This window comes from Dipodomys spectabilis, unplaced genomic scaffold (assembly GCF_019054845.1).
Source record: "Dipodomys spectabilis isolate Male_0828 unplaced genomic scaffold, ASM1905484v1 ptg000210l, whole genome shotgun sequence".
Taxonomy (NCBI): domain Eukaryota; kingdom Metazoa; phylum Chordata; class Mammalia; order Rodentia; family Heteromyidae; genus Dipodomys; species Dipodomys spectabilis.
Window position 1 is genome coordinate 900,157 of NW_024870887.1, and position 25,356 is coordinate 925,512.

The window sequence follows — 25,356 nt, forward strand, 5'->3', positions numbered from 1 at the left end:
TTTCCACAAAGAAGCCAAAAGCACAAACTGGAAAATGACAGCCTCTTGAGCAAATGGTGCTGGGAAAACCAGTTAACCACCAGCAGGAGACTCAAAACATGACCCTTTCCTCTCCTCCTGTACAAAAATGGCGGGGGAGGAGAGAGCAAAGGGTGACCTAATGCAGCAGTGATACTCACTAGACACTATGTTCAAAATGAACTATACAACTTGTGAGGGAAGAGAGCAGGAGGGAAAAAACTAGGAGAGAATGAGGGAAGAGGTGACACTGTTCATAAAGAAATGTACTCATCAACTGACTTATGTAACTGTAACCCCTCTGCACATCAACTTTACAACAGGAGTAAGTAAAAGTAAAATAAACTCCAAAGGGATCGGAACAACTGTAAGTAAGACCTGCAACTTTAAATCTACTCTAGGAAAACAAATGGAAAACTCTGTAAGTTAGTAAGTAGATATAATTGTTTTCTTAATAAAATTCCCAGAAAAAAACAAGAATGAGACTATCTCAAAGTTTCTGCACAGCTAAAGAAACAATTTCTATAACCAAGAAGACAATCTACAGAATGAGAGAAAAATCTCACCAGCTATTCAACATATAAAGGATTAATATTTAAAATATAGAGCTCAAAAAATTAAACACTAAAAGAAAAAAATATAATAAATAGATAGGAGAACTGCAAATGGCTAACAGAGACATGGAGAAGTATTCAACATGCTTAGCCATAAAGAAAATGCAGATCAATACTAAGCTAAGATTCGATCTCACCCCTGTTAGAAAGGCCATCATCAAGAAAGCAAATAGCAACAAATGCTGCCAAGGGTATACAGAAAAAAGAACCCTCATAAACTGTTGGTGGGAATGTCAAAGTAGAAAAACCACTGTGGAAATCAACATGGAAGTTCCTTGTAAAATACAAAACTAACACCATACCACTACTGAGAATTTATCAAAGGAATATAAATCAATATGTACTTCAATATATGAAGTCAGCATAAGAGACTCAATGAAAGCTGCTGATCAACAAGGGCCTAGAGAAGAGGGAGGAAAAAGCAGTTGTTAGATTGTTAGATTTTTGTGTGTGTGTGTGTGTGTTTTCTTTTTTTTGTCAGTCGTAGGACTTGAATCCTGGGCACTGTCCCTCAGCTCTTCAGCTCAAGGCTAGCACTCTACCACTTGAGCCACAGCACCACTTCCCAGTTGTTAGTTTTTAAAGTAAGGTTTAATATATGCACATCTGGAGCACCATGAAGGAGCCTTTTGGTACAATTAATATACACTTAAAACATGGAAAATTGACAGGAAAGTGGAGCAGGCTCCACCTAAGTTGGTGCCTGCCATTGGAATGAGGAACACTAACAGGAGGGGAGGCTTAAAGAGGATGAATATGGTCAAAGTAGTCTGTCTGCATGTATGAAAACAATGAGGCCTACTGAAAACATCTTGGGAAGGTGACAGTGGGAGCGTAGAGAGTGATAAAGGGGTATGATTGATACATTGTGGGGATGTGTAGAAATGTACAACAGAACCTCCCTTGTTCAACTGTTTGCTAATAAATGTCTTTCACTATTTGAAATTATTCATAACATCTTCTAGAATACACACTACAAAGATTTTAACAGACCATATATAAACTTATTAATTACATCTAATTTATTTACTTCTAAACCAACAGTAAAAATAATACTGAACATCACAGTTACATCTGAGAAGTAGAATCACAAAGTAAAAATCTGTTAATAAGCCAGGTACTGGTAGCTCACACCTGTAATCCTAGCTACTCAGGCGGATGAGATCTGAGGATCAAGGATCAAAGCCAGCCCAGGCAAGAAAGTCTGAGAGACTCATCTTCAACTAACCATCAGAAAACCAGAAGCGACTGTTGTGGCTCGGCGGTAGAGCTCTCATCTTGAGCAGAAGAGCTCAAAGACAGTGCCCAGGCCCAAATTTCAAGCCCCATGACCTATATAAACAAACAAACAAGTCAACTGTTAATACTAGTCACTTACATTTGTTTATTCTAGCTACTTAGGAGGCAGAAATTGGGAGGATCATAGGCCACTGAGCAAAAAGTTCACAGGACTATCTCAACCAATAGCTGGATACAATAGCATATCACGGTCATCCCAGCTATGGTAGACTTAAATCAGGAGGACTGAGGTTCCAACACAGCCTATGAAAAAATAGGTTCATAAGACCCCATCTCAATAGAAAAGGCTGGGAGTAAAAAAATGCAGAAAGCATAAATAGGAGGATCAAGGTTAAGCTCCTCCCAGGCAAAAAGCAAGACTCTAGCTCAAAAATAACCACAGCTAATAAAGGGCTGGAGGTATAGCTCAAGTGGTATGGTGCCTGTGTTAACAAGTACAAAACTTTAGGAGCCAGGCTCTGGTGGTTCACATCTGTAATCCTAACTACTTAGGAGCTGAAATCATAGGACCACAGTTAGAAGCCAGCCCAGACAGGAGTCCATGAGACTCATCTCCAATAAACAAAAAACAAACAAAAAAAACAGACATAGAGTGATGTTCAAATGGTAGGACACTGGTCTTGAACAAAAGAAGCTTCAGGGACATCACCCAGGCTTAGAGGTCAACCCCCAAGACTGGCACTGACAGGCGTGCACGCACACGCGTGCATGACACACACACACACATCCAAAAAAAGTTGAATTTAAACAGACAGATAGATAGACAGACAGGGAATATTGTCTTTCACTCTAGGTAATAACATCCCCTGCCATGTCCTAGGACTCAACAGATACTTGTCAACTGAGGGGCCAGCCACATACCACATACATTCCAAGTTTTTCCATTCCACTTGGAATACAATGAAATGTTCAGTAATACAGGTATAACAATAACAATAACAGCCGGGCGCTGGTGGCTCACGTCTGTAATCCTAGCTACTCAGGAGGCTGAGATCTGAGGATCGCAGTTCAAAGCCAGCCCGGGCAGGAGAGACCGTGAGACTCCTATCTCCAATAAACCACCAGAAAACCGGAAGTGGCGCTGTAGCTCAAGTGGTAGAGCGCTCGCCTTGAGCTGAAGAGCTGAGAGACAGCACCCAGAGGCCCAGAGTTCAAGCCCCATGACCAACTAAAAAAAATAAAATAAATAACAATAACAATGAGGTAAACCCTATAACATACACCAACTCCACTAATTTTACTACTCTTAGTTGATAATATTAATCAGGAGCTGAGGCAGCAAGATGGGGAAAATCCTGTATTTATTCATGTTTATCTTTTCAAGAATAGACATACAATTAAATACTGCCCCTATGGAATAAAACATAACCAAGAAGGGTTCTTCCCCCTTTTTACCTTGTCATACACATAAATGTAGCCTTTTAGGAATGATTTAAGCCTTCTGCCTTTCAAGACTGCCTCTCATGTTCAGGTTACATTATAAAATATTCAACCTACTTTTTTTTTAAACCTTCTTTCTTTCTTTATTTGTTTATTTTTGCCAGTCCTGGGGCTTGAATTCAAGACCTGGGCTCTGTCCCTGAGCCTCTCTGTACTCAAGGATAGTGCTCTATTGTTTGAGCCACAGCACCACTTCTAGCTTTTCTGTTTATATGGTTGTGAGGAATCGAACCCAGGGCTTCATGCATGCTAGACAAGCACTCTCACTAAGCCACATTCCCAGCCCTCAACCTGTTTTATACAAGGTACATTAGAGCCTGAATAAAGAGAAATACATGCAAGAGTAACACAGACTGTAATCTTTTTTTGTGTGTGTGTCGGTCATAGGGCTTGAACTCTGGGCCTGGGTGCTGTCCCTCAGCTCTTCAGCTCAAGGCAAGCGCTCTACCACTTGAGCTACAGCACCACGGTTTTCTGGTGCTTTATTGGAGATAAGAGTTCCAGGGACTTTTTTGCCCAAGCTGGCGTTGAACCATGATCCTGAAATCTCAGCCTCCTGAGTAGCTAGGATTACAGGCATGAGCCATCGGTGCCCGGCAGACTGTAATCTTATATTCTCTATTTCAGGATAATCCTTGGTTTAGTAGTCCTATTTCTCAAGATGGACAGATGGATGGATGGAAGAAAGACAGGGAGGGAAGGAAGGAGAAAAAAAGGGAGGAAAGGGAAGGAGAAGGTGAGTTCACTACAATCTTTGTTTCCTATACATACTTGACTGACATTTAACCAGTATGTGTTAATAAATACAAACTATTATAAGGAACAACCATAGAGTAGACTCACTTTGAAAATGTTTCTCTTTCAAAGTGACATTTTAAACAATGAGAGGGAAAGAAATCAGATTTTAGTACATTGCCCAGGTTAGTTCTATACTACTAGGCTCAAGCTATCCTCCTACCTCAACCTCTCAACTTGAACTACAGGAACACTACCACATCACCCTTTCAGAATTATTTTATAAGCAACCTTCATCTCCAACATTGGCATGATGAAGTTTTGGGGGCTTTTGTTGTTGTTTTTGTTATTGTTTTGGTGCTGGTCTTGGGGCTTGAACTCAGAGCCTGGGTGCTGTCCCTGAGTATTTTTGCTCAAAGCTAGCATTCTACTACTACTTGAGCCACAGCTCCACTCCTGTCTTTTTTGTTACTTTATTGGCAATAACAATTTCATAGATTTTTTTTTCTGCCTGGACTGGCTTAGTACCTTGATCCTCTAACCTCAGTCTCCAGAGTACCTAGGATTACAGACATGAGCCACTCATGCAGACTCTGTTTTTTGTTTGTTTGTTTGTTTTGTTGTTTTTTTTAACAAGCCTGGTAGTTTATCTTTTTTTTTTTTTTTTAATTATCTTAAGTGAAGTTAAACATCTGGGGGGGGGGGGGGTATTCCAGGGGCTGAATTAAGGGCTGTGTGCTCATCTTTTGAGCCATGCCCCCATCCCTTCTGCCCTTTGTTATTTGTGCAATAGGGTCTAGCATATACACTTAGGTAGGCTGGACCATGATCTATCTATTTACAGTTCTTAAAGTAGCTAGGATGATGGGAGTGAACCTCCCATACCCAGCCTCTTTTCTAATTTTTTTAACTGTATTTTTTTTTTTTTGCCTTCTTTTCTTTTTTTGGGGGGGGTGAGGAGAGTGCTGGATTGAATCCAAGACGTTACACTTGCTAGGCAAATGCTTTGCCACTGAGCTACATCCCAGTCTACTTTTCTAATTTTTTTGGTCAGTCGTGGGGCTTAGGTGCTGTCCCTGCGCTCTTCAGCTCAAGGCGAGCACTCTACCGCTTAAGCCATAGCATCACTTCCAGTTTTCTAGTGATTTAGTGGGGAGAAGAGTCTCATGGACTTTCCTGCCCAGGCAGGCAGGAGATCCTCAGATCTCAGCCTCCTGAGTAGCTAGAATTACAGGCATGAGCCACAGGTACCTGGCTCAGTTTTCTAATTTTTATTAGTGGCTTATCCTCCCCTTCCTCCACACATAGTATGCTGCATGCTCCTGTTTTGCTTTTTTTTTTGAAGACAAGATCTTACACTATAGCCTAAGCCACCTCAAACTTCATGATCTCTTGCCTATATTTTTGCCAACTTTACATTTGACTGTTAATCTCTTCACTGATTTCAGGGTTATTTTTCCAAACTTAAAAACTTGTAATTAGGGATGGGAAGGTGGGTCAGAGGTAGAGCGCTTGCCTTGCATGCCTGAGGCCCTGGGTTTGATTCCTCAGCACCACATAAGCAAAAAAGAAAAAAGCCAGACGTGGCACTGTGGCTCAAGTGGTAGAGCATAAGCCTTGAGCTGAAGAGCTGAGGGACAGCACCCAGGCCCAGAGTTCAGGCCCTACGACTGGACCCAAAAAAAACAAATTTGTAATTATGCTTTTTCAAGACTGTGTCAATTAATTTTATTGAAATAATACTTCTTGCCATGTGAGAAATAAAGTTAAGGAATTTTAATATTATAATTCCTCTGGTTCTGATACATGTCTAAGAAATCACTTTTCATGTACAAGATGATACACAGGTCTTATGACTTCTTTTAGTACTTTAACAGTCTCACTTATCACTTAAAATTTGTTTACAAAAATAGAAAAGGGAAGAAAATGCAATGCTATTTAGTTTTCTATTGCCCCTAATTAGAGTTAGCCAATTTTTCAAGTCCATTTAATATATTACCCATTTGTACTATCTTATTGTTTGGAAATGTAGTCATCATTATTGCTACTCTCACATTTATTATCTAAAAGAAACACACATCCAATTCATTTCTTTCCCTAAATTATGAAGGAATTATAAATTGGACTACATTTAATTTATACATTAATTTGAGAGAAACAAACTCACAGCTTTCCCATTCTAGTCTAACCAGCAGTTGCAGTAATAGTGATATAAACATGATTACAACCAACATATGTTGAGTACTGTATGCCAGGTCTATTTGATGTGCTTATTTTAATTCTCACACTCTTATGTTAAGTATAATTATCTTCATTTCATGGAACTTAGGTCTATATGAATTGAACCAGGCTCAGAGCAGTAAATATCCTTCTACTTCTGCCTCCTATATAGCTAAGATTACAAGCATGATCCACCATGCCTAGCTTGTCCTCTGGGGTGGAATCTTCATAACTTTTAGCCCAGTTGGCCATGAACCATAATCCACCTGATCTTTGCCTCGCAAGTAGCTAGGATTACAGGCTTGAGCCACAGTGCCTGGATTTGAATTTTACTTTTCTTCTTGTAGGCCCTGGTTATTTAAGTTAATTCCTGGGCAAACTTTAAGTTGCTATTTTAAAGGTAACCTCTCCTTCTATTATATTTCTAACTGCTTATAGTTTGAATACAAGAAATCACCAGTTTTAGAGCAGTAACTATGAAAATGCCTACTTTCAGAGAACTTTTTTCTTTTTCTGTTTTTTTTTTTTTTGGTCGGTTGTGGGGCTGAATTCTGGCCCTCAGCTCTTCAGCTCAAGGATAGCACTCTACCACTTGAGCTATAGCACCACTTCCGGCTTTTCCTGCTTATGTGGTGCTGAGGAATCAAACCCAGGGCCTCATCCATGCAAGGCAAGCACTCTACCACTGAGCCACCTTCCCAGCCATTCAGAGAACTTTTTTGATCTCTAAACAACTTTTAGTTGGCATGTAAGTTTTTCAAATACCTGGTCATATCACAGGTAAATATTTTTAGCTTTAATGCATTCTTCCCAAAATTTACACCTGTCAATGTACTAATCAATTTTTAAACACTTAACAACGGTATATTACCCTTTTGATACTAGATTGTATTTGCACTATTTTTTATGATTACTGCCTATTTGAGACTGGTCCACAATTTTCCTTGTATTTCTTTGAAAGGTTTGGTATTACTGTTTTTCATCATTCTCATACCATTCCATTTTCCTTGAAGAGTGTAACACCAAATTTATCCTTTAAAATTAAGATAATTCACCTTTAAAATTGTCTAGGTTTCGTGCTTTTATGATATTTGTTTGATTTCTTCTCCCACAGTTAGTGCTCATTTACATTCTCTTTTCTGCGATCAATTTTAACAATTTATATTTTCCTAATAAGTCATTTGGATTTATTTTATACGATAATGAATAATTATATCACTAGAAAAAACAGTCAATAACTCTCATCCAAAAAAGAGAAAAAATAAAAATATATAAAATCAACATTCTTAGAATACACAAGCTTGCAAAACTAGTAACAAAATACTGGCAAGTCAGGTTATGGGTTTTAGAAAGAAAGCTTTAAATGGACCTTTATAAATAATGAAATACAGCAAAGAATGCTAATACCTGGAAACTGAATGAAAGAGAAATTAACCAGGCCCTATAGATATGGCTCATATCTATAATCCTAGTTAGGAGGCTGAGATCTAAAGATCACAGTTTGAAGCCAGGCAGAGCAAAAAAGTACTCAGATTCTATCTCCAATTAACCAGCAATTAAGCTAGACATGAAGTTTGCCTCAAGTAGTGCAGTACCAGCCATGAGAGAAAAGAGCTGAGCAAGAGGGTGAGAGGCCCTGAGTCCAAGCTCCAGTAACAGCACAAAAAAAATTTGAGAGAAAGAAATTAAGTCAACACTACTATAAACTGTTTGAGTAGTGCTACAACATAGAAAATGGCTTCTAATGATAGTACATGTTTGAGTATTTATAAACTATAATAAAGAACAATATTAGGTAAGTGTTACTTCTCCAGTTAACCACATACATAAAACTATATAAAACCTGGATCAGCATCAAATAATAAAGTATAATTCCTCTCTGTATGTTTATTTAAAACATTACTATTCAAACATTTAATGAACATTCACTGCTGAGCACAGTTGTTTGTACCTGCTGTCCCAGCCACTGGGATGGATGAGATGGAAGAACACTGATCCCAGGAGTTGCAGGGCCAGCCTAGGCATTACCCCATTTAAAAAAAAAAAAAAAAAATCTAGCTGGGCGCCGGTGGCTCACACCTGTAATCCTAGCTACTCAGAAGGCTGAGATCCTTCAAAGCCAGCTCAGGCAGAAAAGTCCATGAGACTCTTATCTCCAATGAACCACCAGAAAACTGGAAGTGGCCCTGTGGCTCAAGTGGTAGAGGGCTTCCCTTGAGCTGAAGAGCTGAGAGACAGCACCCAGGCCCAGAGTTCAAGCCCCATGACTGACTTCCCCCTCTTCTCCCCCCCCCCCCCCCGCCCCCTCCCCCGGCCAAAAATCTAGGTATTGTGTCAGAAATACAGAAATAGTTATGACAGTGTCCCTTGGCTCAAAAACTTATTTCCTCTTACCAATGCTTCCAAAATGCTACAATGTTTAATAAATTGTGGCTGTATATAAAGAAATCCCGAAGATAAATGGACCCACTTGCTTCATAGGCCATAAGAGATCCCTAAGAGGCCAAGTATAGTGGTTCATATCTATAAACTTAACACTTAACTATAGGTGCTGGTAGCCCACACCTATAATCCTGGCTAATTGGGAAGCTAAGAGTGAAAAACTGAAGTTTGGGGCCAGCTCAGAATGTTCAATGAGACCTCTTCCTTCTCAATCATAAGAAGTATGCCTTTCTATGATAAGGTTCTAGAAAGAGATGTCTAAAATAAACTATAGAGAGATTGGGAATGTGGCTTAGTGGTAGTGTGCTTACGTCTTGGGTCTGATTCCTCAGTACCACATAATCAGAAAAAGCCAGAAGTGGCACTGTGACTCAAGTGGTAGAATGCTAGCCTTGAGCATAGAGACTCAGGGACAGAGCCCAGGCCCTGAGTTCAAGGAGCAGGATTGGCAAAAATAAATAAATAAAATAAAATAAACCATAGCTACATGAGAGAATTAGAAAGAGTAGTATGGGGAATGAGGAGAATCTTTATACTTTCTACAGTGTTTCGTGAAACAGAACACTTAAAAGTTTAATAATGAAAAAAGTACCATGAAAACAATGAAAAAAACAATGAGTACATGTTTAAAAATAGAACACACCAAAACAATCTCTTTATTAATATTAGAAAGCTAACAATAAATATTTATATTAATTAGTCTTTTAAAAAGCCTTATCTGTAACCACCAGGTACATGATATAAGCATACATATAGTACAAACCTACCTGTGCACATGATTCTTCAGGTGTCTTGGCACTAACTGAATAAAGTGCTGGGAGATCTAGTCTATGCACAGAGAATCTTTCTAGAGTATGCAAAAGTGCTGGAGCAAGATGAGAAGTTTGACCTGAGCCTCGTTCTCCAGACAGCAACAATCGTGGCCTGTAAGAGGTTGGCTGATGATATGGTGACCTGTAATACATGAGAGACATAATAGTGATTCAAAACTATACACGCTAAAGATCAAGATGAATCAGCAGACAAAATATTCAAATAAAATTGAACTTCAAATTAAAACTTTACTTTTTAAAAATATAGTAATTTTCTTTATTAATCATGATTCTAAAATATTGACTATCTGACCATCTTAGCAACCAAGGTTGTTTTAAACATAAAATCCATTCTAAAAGAAAGATTAAGTGGTGCTGTGGCTCAAGTGGTAGAGTGCTAGCCTTAAGCTGAAGAGCTGAAGGACACTGCCTAGGCCTACAGTACAAGTCCCACAACTGACTAAATAAATAAATGAATGAATAAAAGAAAGGTTACTTTTGTATTCATTATATCTTATCACATATATTAACTTTGAGAGATGCAAAAGCCAATGCAATTAGTTATTATTTACTCCAAGTCAAATGCTAAGAATCCCCTATTTCCAATAAAAATGTGGATTTGAGTATTACTCTAAATATGATAGTTTTTTAGCCAGACACTGGAGGCATACACCTATAGCCCTACTAGCTACTCAGGAAACTAAGGCCCAAAAGATCGAAGTTCAAAGCCAGCCCAGGCAGATAGACTTTGCTAGACTCCACCTCCATATTAACCAGCAAAAGCAGGTCTGAAAGCATAATTCAAGTGGTAGATTCAAGTGGCAGCCAGGCTAGCAAACATAAAGCCCTAAATCCAAACCTTTCTACCACAAAAAATGTTTAATTTAAAAATATGATTTTTAAAAATATAGCTAAAATTATATATTGTAGGGTTATGTATATGCTCCCACTACTATGGTCTGAATGTGTCTTCCATAAATTGAATTGACAAAATTGGAAAGTGCTGCCTTTAGTACATGATTATACCATGAAGAAAGAGCCTATTAAAGGGTTTAAAGAAGAGGCTGGGGATATGGCTCAAGTGGTAGAATACCTGCTTAGTAGAACCAAAACACTGATTGTAAACTCTAGTACTACCAAAAATAAAAAGTATAAAAATATAAATAAAGGGTTTAAGAGAATTAGTTAGCATCCACTAGCTGCTTCTGCTATATGAGGACACAACATTTAAGATATCTTGAAACCAGATACTCGTTCCTTACAGACACCCACTTTAACCTTGATCTTCCCAGTTTCCATAAATGTAAACCATAAATTTATTCTGTTTACAAATTACCCAGTATAAGGCATTTTATTACAGCAGCAGTAAAGAACTAAAATCACCAAAAAATTTTATATAGTCAAAACAGGACTTTTTCAGAAGTGGTAAGCTTTGTTTCTGTAATAATAAAAATTAACTATTCTTGCCCAAATATATGACACCTAAAGCTTTACATAGAGAAGGAAAACATTAAATAAAATATTGGTGTTTTAAGTGTTATAGTGCCATAAAATAACAAATGAAACAATTTTGGCTACTCATGGTAGGGAGTGCTAGAAATTCTAAGTCAATACAATAATAAAGTAAAATTAAACTGGATTGAAAACAGGTATTTATATTTACATAGAATGTGGTTTTATACTAGAAAATCCAAAAGAATCACTAACAATAACAGAATATCCAGTTAAAGAAATAAAAATATCAACAAATTTATAAACTATCAATAACCAATGAGAAAACAAAAAGGAGAACCCAGTCACAATTTCAAAAACAAAAGATTGGACACACAATATCAAATAAAAATCTTCACAAAAACTGGGTGTCAGTGGCTCATGGCTAATCCTGCCTACTTAGGAGGCGAAGATCTGAAGATTAAAAGTTTAAAGCCAGCCTGAGCAGGAAAGTCTGTGAGACTCTTATTTCAAATTAACTACCCAAAAGACAAGCAGAGCTGTGGCTCAAGTGGTAGAGCATCATCCTTAAGAGCATCTCTCCTTAAGGGAGAGCTCTCAAGGCCAGAGTTCAAGCCTCAGTACCAAGACACACATAAATCTTGACACCTCCCCCCCAGAAAAAAAGCATGAAACTGAGCTTAGAAACAAAGACTAGATACATAAAGAACAGAAAGGAAAAGGAAAAGGAAAGAGACAGAAAGGAAGAGAAAGGGCGAGAGAAGATGGGAGAAAAAGTCAACAGATTTAGGTCCACATGGCTATAAAACCTAGGTACTGAATACTGAAGTATTATATTAAGATGTGCCTTGTTTTATAGTAAAGCTTACTACAGAATAGTAAGTAGAGTACACCAAAGAAACAAGCAATGAAATATAATAGATAGCTCAGGAAATAAATCCTGGTAGTTGGGAGAATTTTATACAAGAAAAAAAGCTTAAAAATAAAAATGTAACAAATGCTGTAGCTCAAGTGGTAGAGCGCTAGCCTTGAGCTGAAGAGCTGAGGGGCAGTGCCCAGGCCCAGAGTTCAAGCCCCACGGCCGACAAAAAAAAAAAAAAGGAAAAAAAATATAGAGGATTTATAGCTTTGTTTCATAGAATAAAAAAATTAATTCTAAACAAAGACAAAACAAAAAAATTATAAACAAGTATGTATCATGTACTAGGGTGACATGTAGGGCATCGTGCAGGGTAGGCAAGTGTTCTACCACTAGGCCATCAGTATATATACATACTCAAATATAGACAATGTTTATTTTTTCCTACATATATTTTTTATTCACAAAAATGTAAATTTTTTTCTGGTGGGGGCTTCGGTGCTGTCCCTGCGCTCTTCAGCTCAAGACAAGCACTCTACCACTTAAGCCACAGCACCACTTCCAGTTTTCTAGTGGTTTATTAGAGATAAGAGACTTTCCTGCCCAACCACGATCCTCAGATCTCAGCCTCCTGAGTACCTAGGATTACAGGTGTGAGCCACCAGCACCCGGCTTAAAAATGTAAAAATTTTTGAACTCAAAAAACTATAACCTGAACCATACGGCAGACAATCAAATAAAGCAAAAATTTCAACAAAAGTAAGAATAGCTCTTTTTTTTTTTTTTTTTTTTGGGGGGGGCGGGTGGTTGTGAGGCCTGAACTCTGTGCCTGGGCACTGTCCCTCAGCTCTTTTAGCTCAAGGCACACAAGCATTCTACCACTTGAGCCAAAGCACCACTTCCGGCTTTTTCTGTTTATGTGGTGCTGAGGAATCGAACCTAGGGCCTCATGCATGCGAGGCAAGCACTCTACCACTGAGCCACCTTCCCAGCCCAAGAATGGTTCTTAATATATGAACAATTTATGTGAGCCAGGTGCTGGTGATGCACACCTGTAAGAGCACTTGTAAGGCTAGGATGGAAGGATTGTGGTTCCCAGTCAACCTAGGCAGAAAAGTTCTCAAGTCAAGACTCCTTAATCCATTGATGGCTGCAGTAGTAGCATGCATGATGGGGGGCTGAGATTGGGAGAATTGCAGTCAGGTCAGCCTGGGCAAAAAAGTCAACAAGACCCATTTTAACAGAGGGAAGCCAGATAGCAACAACACAGAGGTCTAGACCAAAGCTCAAGCAGGAAGCCTGCAAGACCCTATCTTAAAAATAGCCAGTGAAGCTGGGCACTGGTGGCTCATGCCTGTAATCAATCATAGCTTCTCTGGAGGCTGAAACCTGAGGACCACGGTTTGAAGCCAGCCTGGGCAGGAAAGTCCTTTCTTAGCTTTAATAAATTACTCAGAAAAAGCTAAAAGTGGTGCTGTGGCTCAAATGGTAGAGTGCTAGTCTTGAGAAAAAGAATCTTGGGGACAGCAACCAAGCTCTGAGTTCAAACCCCAAGATGAGCACAAAAAAGAAAAAGCCAGCAAAAAGGTAGGGCTGGAGGTGTGACTCAGCAATACAATACTTGCCTAAGCATAAGCATTTTAGTTCAAACTCTGGCACTGCTCCATTCCCCCAAAAAAGGAGCTATGTGCAGAATTAAAAACAAAACCACAATAAAATAAATTCCAAAAGCCTAATCTATATGAGTAAAAGACATAAGCAGAAGAATTATAAAGGAAAACAGAAAAGGTTAACATTTTAAAATATTTATTTAACAATTGTAAAATACCTATTAATGTCTTGGCCTTGGGTACTCAACAATACTACCCAAGTCACCAATTGATTGGTACTTTGTAAAAACACAAACCTACAAATTACCATAATTCACTGCAATTAGTGAGATTTTTTTTTTTAACCATATGGCATTATGAGGGATCTAAGACATACTCATAGAAAGCTTTCCTGGAAAAATGTGACAAAAGTCGAAACCCAAAAGATTAGAGGAAGAAAACATGAATTCCATGGAAGGAAATCAGGATGTGTAAAGAACAAGCACCTTAAAAAGGCAAGGCCTTTGAGGTTACTGATAATAGCTCACACAAAGCATTTTTTTTACATACTGGACCAATGTAGCTACAAAAGTATGGACACTACAAAAATGGACACTGAGATTCTGAAAGGTTTTTTAAATTTTTTTTATTTATTTATTTATTTTTGGTCAGTTGTGGGGCTTGAACTCTGGGCCTGGGCACTTTCCCTGTGCTGTGCTCTTCAGCTCAAGGCAAGAGCTCCACTGCTTGAGCCACAGTGCCACTTCCAGTTTTCTAATGGTTCATTGGAGATAAGAGTCTCACAGACTTTCTTGCCCAGGCTGGCTTTGAACCATGATCTTCAGATCTCAGCCTCCTGAGATTACAGGCGTGAGCCACTGGCACCCAGCTTCTGAAGGGTTTTGGAAGCCGTGACAAAAGTTTGAAACATAAAAGTTAAGACAAAGAGAAAGCATATATACTCTATACCCTAGAGGAATAGTATATCATATACAGTCAACCCTCCATTCCCATAGTTCCATAACCAAGAACTTCACTAAAATAATTTGGGGGAAAGTTGTACCTGAACTGAACATGAACAGATATTCTTTTCTTATCACTATTCACATTATTTATGAATTATAAATAAACTCTAAATCATTTAAAGCATCTAAAAGAGGATATCCACAGTCTATAAATATTACACTGCTGTGTATTGGTGGCTCATATAATGCTAGCTACTCAGGAAGGCTGAGATCTGAAGATCACAGTTTGAAAACAGCCTGGGCAGGAAAATCCATGAGACTCTTATCTACAATTAACCAGAACACCATAAGTGGAGTTGTGGCTCAAAGTGGTGGTAGAGACAGTATCTAGGCCCGGAGTTCAAGCCCCATGACTGACTCACTCACTCAATAAATAAATAAATAAATACAAACATAGACTTTTATATCTAAGGCTTGGGTATCCACAGGTTTTAGTACCCAAGCATGGTCCTAGAACCCAAGAGATACAGTGATCCAATTGTACATGCTTTGAAGAACATAACTCAGCTGGGCGTCGGTGGCTCATGCCTGTAATCCTCCCTACTCAGGAGGCTGAAATCTGAGGATCATGGTTCAAAGCCAGCCTGGGCAGGAAAGACCATGAGACTCCTATCTCCAATAAACCACCAGAAAACCAGAAGTGGCACTATAGCTCAAGTGGTAGAGCGCTCGCCTTGAGCTATAGAGCTGAGGGACAGTGCCCAGGCCCAGAGTTCAAGCCCCACAACTGACAAAAAACAAACAAACAAACAAACATAACTCTAGTTCAGCCTACCAGTTTGAGAAAGGTTACTGAAAGAAGAAAAAACATGGGAGGAAAGATAACCAGTTAAGTGTCTGCTTGAAGGGAAAAGAAATTGCTTAAAATTAGGGTAATAAGAAAACTCAAAAGAACTTCATCACCAACTAGATGATTATAGACATGAGCCACTACAGCCTGGCAATAAGTCTTTTTTTGTAAACCATTAGACTGAAAAAACAATTTAAAAAATGTAAATGGTGAGAAAACAAATACTTTCATAAGTGGATCAAAAGAAAACAATTTTTCTAGGGCTGGGAAGGTGGCTCAGTGGTAGAGTGCTTGCCTTGCATGCATGAGGCCCTGGGTTCGATTCCTTAGCACCACATAAGCAAAAAAAGAAAAAAGCCGGAAGTGGCGCTGTGGCTCAAGTGGTAGAGCACTAGCCTTGAGCTGAAGAGCTGAGGGACAGCGCCCAGGCCCAGAGTTCAGGCCCCACGACCAGACCCAAAAAAATTAAAAAAAAAAAACAATTTTTCTAAAATTACTGTTAGCAAGTCTATGCCAAAATATATGTTTGAAAATATTCTGTAACTCACCCTATCTTCAAGCTATCATCACCCTATCCATTGATCACTTTTTGCTTTTTTAATACTTGCTTATCATGTGTTACCTATCTATCTAATTACTATCCTATTGTTTGTCTCCTTGATCTAAAAGGTATTCCAGTAAGGGCTGGAAACTTGCTCATTTTTTTTCACGGGCATATTCCAAGTATCAAGGACAGTATTAGGCACTTCAATAAATATATGAAAGAAAAAAAATGAGTGATATGAACAAGAAGATATTTTACAGATACAAACAGGAATGGGGGTATAACCTAAAGGCAGATCTACACAGCATATACAAAGCCTGGATTTGATGCCTAATACCATACATATACATACACACAAACACACACTCACAGACAAAAAAAAAAAGGCTCAAAATTGACAAGGATATAAAATTGGTAAAAACCCTCATGAAAGCACTTTAACAAGGTTTTAAATGTATATACCCTTTGAAATGGCAATCATGGTCCTTAATATTTACCTTAAGCTCTGATTCTGATAATAATGTAAAGATGTATATTTAGAAAGATGTCTATTGCTTTATTTAAAAAACCACTGAAAACTTCAATTTTTTAAGTTGTATAAATTTTAGAACATCTAAAAAATTAGGAAATATGCAGCTATCCGTTTTGTTTTTTGGTTGTTTTTTTTTTTTGGGGGGGGGGGGGGAGATAATCGGTAGTGGGGCTTGAAATCTGGGCCTGGACGCTGTCCCTCAGCTCTTCAGCTCAAGGGGAGCGCTCTACCACTTGAGCCACAGCGCCACTTCCAGTTTTCTGGTGGTTAATTGGAGATGAGTCTCATGAGGACTTTTCTACCAGGGCTGATTTCAAACTGTGATCCTCAGATCTCAGCCTCCTGAAAAGCTAGGATTACAGATGTGAGCAACTGGCGCCCAGTTTATGCAACTATCTTAAAAGAATGACATTAAACATAACCTGACATGAAATAACATTCCCAGCATAATGAATTTAAAAAACAAGTTACATTAACAACTTACAGGAGGATATAATCTTCATAAAATAATGTGTATGTCTATTTATATGCATAAAGAGAACATGGATGTGTGGTCACCAAAACTTTAACAAATATTACCTTCAGCTTCTGGGACTTTAATTTTTACTTTCTTCTTTATGCTCTTCTTTATTACTTGAATTTTCTACAGAGTATATCATCTTTCTAATCAGAAAAAACAAAGCTATTTTCATTTTAAAAACCTCAGAAAGCTCTGTTTCTAATCCTCTTATGGTAATATAAACTAAGAAAGAAAACTTATTTTTCCATCATAAGACTTCTTTACTAGATGGGGAGACCTTAACTATCTTGATTTCTAATTTATCTTAAATCTTGAAAAAGTATCTTAACATTGTGTTAGGACACTATTCCCAGAAACCCATCAGAAATGCCATGCTAGTACAGCTGGAGACTCGCACTAAATGAGGCTTTCTTGTTTCCTATTACCTTTTTATACATACACCTGGCATGTTCATACGTTTCTCAAATAGAAAATCAATCAAACAAAAATATTTACGTAGCCCTTATTAAAAAATATGTATATTTTTGGGAGACTGTTTAAAAATCCAATTGCCCAAGTTGCTCAAAGAAGTTGGACAATACTATTCTCTACCTATTATACTCAGAAATTCGTTTTGTTTTTTTTTTTTGGGGGGTGGGGGTGGGGAAAGCAATCTCAGGAAACAAATGGCACAGAGCCTAGCTTTGCAATCTGCTAGCAGCATTTTTCCTAAACTTATTCATTCATGCTTCAGCTTCTTCACCTATAAAACAAGGATACCACAAATGCTATATAATTTACATAACCTAGCACGTATCTAGTATGTAATGAGCAATCACAAGCTAACTCTGATCTTCAATCTCAAAATGAAAGTGTGTATGTGAAGCTTTTGTTTTTCCCAACAGAATTATTAGCTTTACTTTTACAAAACTTTAGTTATATCACAATCTTCACTATCTCCAATAACAAGAACTTTTCCAGAGTAAAAGTTATGTATACCTTATTCATGCTTATGTTGTCAGAACCAAGTATAGGCCCTAGCATATAATAAAAAATAAAAAATGAAAATTGAAAGAATGAGGGAATGAATAAAGAGATAAATTAATGGGTATTACTGACACATCTGATTAGTATATAGCTCTCTTGCAGTTAATAAAAGTGAAACCAGTAAGATAAGAGAACTCATATAGGAAGCTAAAAAAATTCTTCATTAAAGCTTCCTAAACAAATGAGCCGTACAATTGGCACGTATTAAATCAATAGCAGATAATGTTCTTCATTTAAAAAAGTCAAACACAAAATTAGAAATAAAAGCTTATTCTATTTCTATATTCACAAAGTATCCTATACAACTGAAACATAAATCATCTGATAGTTTAACTGTTCCTATTACACAATTCAATTGACACAACTAAGATTATCAAAATAACACACACACACATACACAAACATACATAAGCTAGCCAAGTAAATGCAGAAAAAAGTATCTAGCTTGTCCATAATTATCAATAAAATGGATCCAGAAAATATTTACACCAACCAAAAAAAAGGTCTAAGAGAACTTCCTGAGACCATAAAAGAAAAGATCTGGAAATGAAGGGGAAAAATTCTAAAATAATAACAATGTTTTTTTTTAAAAAAAAAAAGAATGAGTAGAAGTAATTTAGGCTCACTAATTTTTTTTGGGGGGGGGGGTTTGGTCATGGAGCTTGAAATCTGGGCCTGGGCACTGTCCCTCAGCACTTCAGCTCAAGGCAAGCACTCTACCATTTGAGCCACAATTTCCAGTTTTCTGGTAATTTATTGGAGATAAGAGTTTCCTGGCTTTTCCTGCCTGGGCTGGCTTTGAACAGCGATCCTCATATCTCTACCTCCTGAGTAGCTAAGATTACAGGCCTGAGCCACCAGTGCCTGGCTTAGGCTCACTTTTAAAATGTAAAAGGATTATAAAATAATAAAGATTATCAATGTAAATAAGCAAATCAACATTTCACTAAGTTGGAGGGATGGTTCAAGTAGTAGAAGGTCCTGCCTATCAAGCACAAGACCCTGAGTTCAAATCCCATTACTATCAAAAATATAAAAAAATAAAATCTCTCCTAAAATCTACAGGAGGAAAATTTGACTCAAGTTGAAGATTTAAATTTGTTTAAAATACTTCAAAGAAAAATTACTTAAGGTATATACAATTCAGGCTAATCTAAATCGAAATGCTATTAAACCTACCTGACTAGAACTTTATGGTCCTTTATATGGTGCTAATTATGTAAATGCAAGTAATGATGCTGTTATTATTTGAAGACACGTGGTCTCTTAATTTAAAATTACATTTCCATTAAAAGCATTTACTCATTATAGCACAGCAAAAGCTGCTTTAACACAGATAATAAAAAGAGAAAAGTAAAAAAATCATAAAATCCAAATTGCAAAAATTAATGTGCTTTTACAGAATCAAAGTTATTGGTTTAATCACTGAGTAATTTTGGATTTGAAGTCTCTTTATTAGTCTCAAGGTCCCTAAATTATCACCTGAACTTTCTCACAAGTTAAAGTTCGAGATAAATGTTTTATTTTTATCCACCTTAATTCAAATTCAAACAAAAAGACATAAAATAGGGGCCTATATATTGATTTCTACTCACATACACACCCATACACATGCATGCACACACACTTTTTTTTCAAAGCAAACTAGCAGAAAATATTCTCTATTTAGATACTTAAATTGGAAATTGGAAAAGCTAATCTCAAGAAGCTGATGAACAAAGTAATTATAACCACACAAAAAGACAATGAAAGTGCTCCAGAGTTGGGTCCAAACAAAAAAATACTTCAAGGTTATAAATATATACTATAATTCTAAGCATAAAGTAACAAAAATTCTCCTAAATTCAAAGAAATTTGATATCAATTACTCACATTGTAAAATGAAGGTAGGGCTTATGTATAGCAGCAGTTGATGACTGTTTCTTTGGTGATCCTGAGTGACAATTGGTCTCAAAAATTGATAAAGTATTCTCATCTTCACTATCATCTAAAATTAAATTTTCTGTATCTGTTACAACAAAAAAAGCACAAGAATTATGAGATTTATAAACATAATTTTTTCACCTTTATAGATTATCTACCTAAGAATTATCAGATGTAATTTGAGAGACTCTGCTGACCAAAATTAGTCTTGGAAAAGCAATGGTTATGCTATAAAACTCCACCTACTCACTAAAACTCTGAATTAAATTTGGACACAAAACCAGTCTTTTTCATATTAGGTTCAATTAATAGGATAGCAAGTCTAGTTCTGAAAGAAGCAACAAAAAGTAACAACTTGACTCATTTTTAAAAATGGAATACAACTTTTCAAGGAAAATTTTATGAATTAAGATTGAGTCAGGAATTCAGTCAAAAATCAGTCTTAAACATGCACTCATTATTAAAATAGTTTTAGTCTTCTCTATGGGCCATTGGGGTATTACTCAGTATACTAATTAAAACTAAAATTCTTACTGGGAACACAATACTTAAAACTTCTTAGACTATAATATGAAGTATTAATAACTACACATACCTATTGAAAGTAGCAATCCATGCAATAAACAGTAATGCTTAAATGTGCAGAAGAGCTAAGGAGAATTCAGGTTGACATAAACCAACTTCAGACACATGCCTGTAATCCCATTTATCCAACCGGCTGAGTTGGGAGGGCTGATTGAGGCCAGCATGGACAATTTGATTGTCAGATAGACAGATAGATAGATAGATAGACAGACAGACCGACAGACAGACAGATACATAGATAGATACATAGATTTTGACAGGAGTCAAAGCAAATAGAAGGGTGGCTTATAAAATCAGATCTAAATTATACTGTCAGAGCTAACTGAATGGCTTTAAAAGATAAATATTTAGCAAAATTGATATTTTTAAATAAATCTAGCAATTGAGTACTTTCAAATAATAATTTCATGTTCAAGGATATGTGTTTAAGAGCAAAACAAATCAAATACATCTAATTCATAAATAAATAAAATTTAGTTTCTCTTCTCTATTGAGCTCCATTAACTGAAACTAAGTGCACTTCATACTTATGAAAATAAAATTAAAGCATAACAGATGTTAATTCTCTAAAATGAAAATTCTCAAAGATAAGTGGGCTACCATTATTCAGTATTCATTCATCATTCATTATTCAGGAAAGTTTGCTATTTTTTTTACAGAAAGTAAACTAAATTTTAAAAATTGAAAAATTTGACAGAAATGTATGAATTCCCAGTTTGAAAATACACTTGAAGCTGGGTGCTGGTAATCCTAACTACTCAAGAGGCTGAGATCTGAGATTCAGAGTTTAAAGCTAGGCCGGACAGGAAAGTCTATGAGACTCTCATCTCCAATTAACCACCAAAAAAACCGAAGTGGCCCTGTGGCTCAAAGTCGTAGAGTGCTAGCCTTGAGCAAAAGAGCTCAGGAACAGTGCCCAGGCCCTGAGTTCAATCCCCATAGCCAACAACAACAACAACAAAAACACTGATTATTGCATTAAAAGCTTTGTCATACTCATATTTCAGGTAAATCTTTTCCTAAAAATAAATTGTTTCTGCCGGGTGCTGGTGGCTCACGCCTGTAATCCTAGCTACTCAGGAGGCTGAGATCTGAGGATTGCGGTTCAAAGCCAGCCCGGGCAGGAAAGACCGCAGGAAAGACCGTGAGACTCCTATCTCCAATAAACCACCAGAAAACCGGGAGTGGCACTATAGCTCCAGTGGTAGAGCGCTCGCCTTCAGCTGAAGAGCTGAGGGACAGCGCCCAGGCCCAGAGTTCAAGCCCCACGACCAACAAAAAAAAAAAAAATAAATCGTTTCTGAAAAACTACTTATAATGACAGCAAAATTCATTGAGTAATGCTCCTAATTTTTACTGTATAGTATTTAAGTTATCTTAATGTTTATTTTTAATGTTGTAATATTTTCAATGTTTAATGTTAGTTTATTTGAGAATTTTCTACTTGGAGTTATACACTGGGAAAATTAACATTATTAAGACATTAATTTCCCTGGAAAGTTCATGGATTTTACTTTGATTAGAAAGTAAATGAGTGATTTTTCTGTGAAGTAGCTTTGTGTTTTTAATCTCAAACCCAAAAGTATAATCTTGCAGCTTAATCAATTTAAGTGTAAACACTTAAATTATATAAATATAATCAGGTTTTAATTTTCTCCCTTACCAATAGTTTACATTTCAATCAGAATAGCATACTGCAAAGTGCTCTGCCAATAGTACATTCAATGAATTTATCCACAGATGCATTATAGAAACACAGGTAAGAGGATGAGCTGTAGAATTGGGCTTCCTGGACTGGAGTGGGTTCCCAGCCCTAAGTAACCTTAGAGATCTCAAGTTCCTTTCCAATTTCTTCTATATAATTAAAGTAGCTAACTTATATGACTGTAATGAGTATTAATGAATGATAATTTGTGTCTAAAAGAATAAACTTAAACTAGTATTATTATTAACTTTCTAAAGATAGTTAACACACTTACATTAACATGGTCACTATATCCTAAGAGTAAATAAACACTCGTTCATACATTTTACAAAGATTCCCAGGCAGCTACCTTATCATGGGCAGTATACCAGGCCTAAAATACATAGATACGATGATAAATAATCTTATAAGCAAATTATGTATTTTTTTCATCTAAACAGTAAAAAAAAAAAAAAAAGAAAGAAAGAAAAAAGTAGTTTATAGTACCTTCTTTCTTGTCACTCTGGCTAATTTCAGCATGAGGAAACACTTTTTGTAAGACTGCTAAGATGTTGTTGAAGCTTCTTTCCAGCAGTGGCTTTATAATGGGGGATAGCGCATGTCCTGAAGACATCACAGCACGTTGGGAAGCAGGCACAATATTCTGCATGGCATGGTAAAAATCTTGGGCACTGAGCACTATTGAGGAAACATCCAACTGCAACTTATGACTGCTAGCATAGATCTGAGGATAACGCCTCCGAAGGGCAATCAGGGCAGCCTCAGTGCACAGGGCCTTGATGTCTGCTCCACAGTAGCCTAATGCACAGAAGGAGAAGAATAGCAAAGCTAAGTTCATTCTTTCAAGTACAAATATAATTAATTCTAAATAAACAAAATGAAAACTGAGCATTCTAAATCACCCAACAAAGCATTTAGCTCTTAAATAAGCAATGTTTCGTATATTTTAAATTAACAAAAAGATACACTAAAAAATATGAAAACAAGCCATACCATATCTTAACCAACTGTACAACCTTTTGGGGGAAGGTTTTAAAAGAATTATCATGGACTGGGAAAGTGGCTCAGTGGTAGAGCACTTGCCTTGCATGCCTGAGGCCCTGGGTTTGATTCCTCAGCACCACATAAGCAGAAAAAAAAAAGCCGGAAGTAGCGCTGTGGCTCAAGTGGTAGAGTGCTAGCCTTGAGTTAAAGAGCTGAGGGACAGCCGGGCGCTGGTGGCTCACGCCTGTAATCCTAGCTACTCAGGAGGCTGAGATCTGAGGATCGAGGTTCAAAGTCAGCCGGGCAGGAGAGACCGTGAGACTGCTATCTCCAATAAACCACCAGAAAACCGGAAGTGGTGCTGTAGCTCAAGTGGTAGAGCGCTTGCCTTGAGCTGAAGAACAGCGCCCAGGCCCAGAGTTCAAGTCCCACGACTGACAAAAAAAAAACAAAAAAAAACAAAAAAGAGCTGAGGGACAGCGTCCAGGCCCAGAGTTCAGGCCCCACGACCGGACCAAAAAAAAACAAAAAAAAAGAATTATCATTTCTTTTCTATCTTTCATTATTGTTCTGTCAGTAATTCAGTCCTACTGTTCTACCACTAAGCTACATCCTCAGCTCTTTCTAAAGTCTGAGACAGAATCAGAGCTGCCTAGCTTCTCAAGTAGCTAGCTTTACAGGTTATGAACCATGCCTGACTTATTTTTTTTACTTTTCCTAACTTCTAAACATGAATGCAAAATACTGTAAAGAGATTAATTAGCAGTTTAAGCTACTAGTAATTCAATACCCAAAAATATAATTTAAAATTGAATGATGTCTGAGAGCTCCAAAAATACTGAGGAAAATAAGAATTTCCAAACTGACTATGCTTAACAACCTAGCTTAAAATGATTAACAACCTAGTTTCACGGGCTATGCCAATATGAAGTGTTACCCATTACCCATGTTGAATAGTTAAACAGATCAAACTTGCAGTATTTTTTAATCATTTCATTTATCTGAGCAACAAACACATTTAAACATTTGAACATATGAAAGGAAGAAAAATTCAATCTAGTGATATGTGTTTTCCTGTCAGAAAGTAAACCTGTATTTGGTAGAATTCAGTTATACCAGGAAATGAAACCACATACAAGGGAAATCATATAACAGCAGACCCTAAACTCCTCAAGGAGTATCAGGTTCATCTATTTTTTTATACTTCACAATGACATGAAATCAAATACTGAATAAAATTTTAAAAAAATATTGAAATAAAAATGGCAAATACAAAGAAACTTACTGAATTAGGGAAAAATATGATTTGTGAGAATTTACCTCAAGAAACTATTAGCAGAATAAGCTTAAATACTGCCCCAGGACAGTAATTTTCTCCCAAATAATTCTTCAGAATAATTAGATTTACTAGTCTCTCCATTTTATTTTCTACTTCTCAATTAATAAACTGAAAAAAAATTCTCTGACATCAACATCCATTATATTAGTTTAACAAAGTATAGAACATCTAAAGTTATGAATGGCAAAGAATCCAAGAATATGGTTAAAGCATATTGAGTGCTATCTTCTATAGCAGATGAAAAAATAAATTCTAATCTTGATTTAATATAAACAACCATATTTCTTTTCTTTCCTTAAGGGTATATACATAAAAGTGAACATATCATATATTCCTATTCAAATGCAGAAACTTATGTTAAAAAACTTAAAAGTTCACAAACAGGCAAAACAAAAGTAACAGACATTAAAAGTAAATATTATCCATAGCATTTTTGCTATTAAACGTTGATTGCAGGCATATTGTTTATTTTTCTGAATTTACTCCACATTGGAGTTTATCAACAATAGAACACATTTACTGAAAGAAATTTTCACATAGATTATCATACCCAACACACATAAAAGAAATACCTTTGCTTGTAAGAATTATTGGTTTATACTACTTGTAAAAATTAGTGGTTCTTGTAACTGAAACCCCTCTGTAGATCATCTTTATAATAATAAAAAAATTGAAAAACTGCATTTGTGGTTCTCAACTTAGAACAATCATCAAGATGAACAATAAAATGGAAAAAAAGCCAAGTGCAGTGGCTCATATCCATAATCTTAGCTGATCAGTAGGCAGGGATTGGGATGATCAAGTTTCAAAAACCACATAGGGGGACAACTCTGTGAGACACCCATCCAACCAATTAAAAAATAACTGGGCACAGTGCTACTCGCCTATCATCACAGATATAGA

At 36.8% G+C, this 25,356-nt stretch overlaps 1 protein-coding gene across 4 annotated transcripts in view; it reads right to left on the reverse strand.

The window, feature by feature from the left end:
- Atad2b (ATPase family AAA domain containing 2B) overlaps positions 1-25,356 on the reverse strand; it is a 141,213-nt gene that overhangs the window by 48,427 nt on the left and 67,430 nt on the right. For all 4 annotated transcript variants that reach the window (XM_042696647.1, XM_042696648.1, XM_042696646.1 and 1 more), the window contains exons 16-18: positions 22,617-22,928; positions 19,790-19,925; positions 9,536-9,722 (exon numbers count right to left, since the gene is read on the reverse strand). In XM_042696647.1, coding sequence (XP_042552581.1) covers positions 9,536-9,722; positions 19,790-19,925; positions 22,617-22,928 — 635 coding nt within the window. The remainder of the gene's footprint in view (positions 1-9,535; positions 9,723-19,789; positions 19,926-22,616; positions 22,929-25,356) is intronic.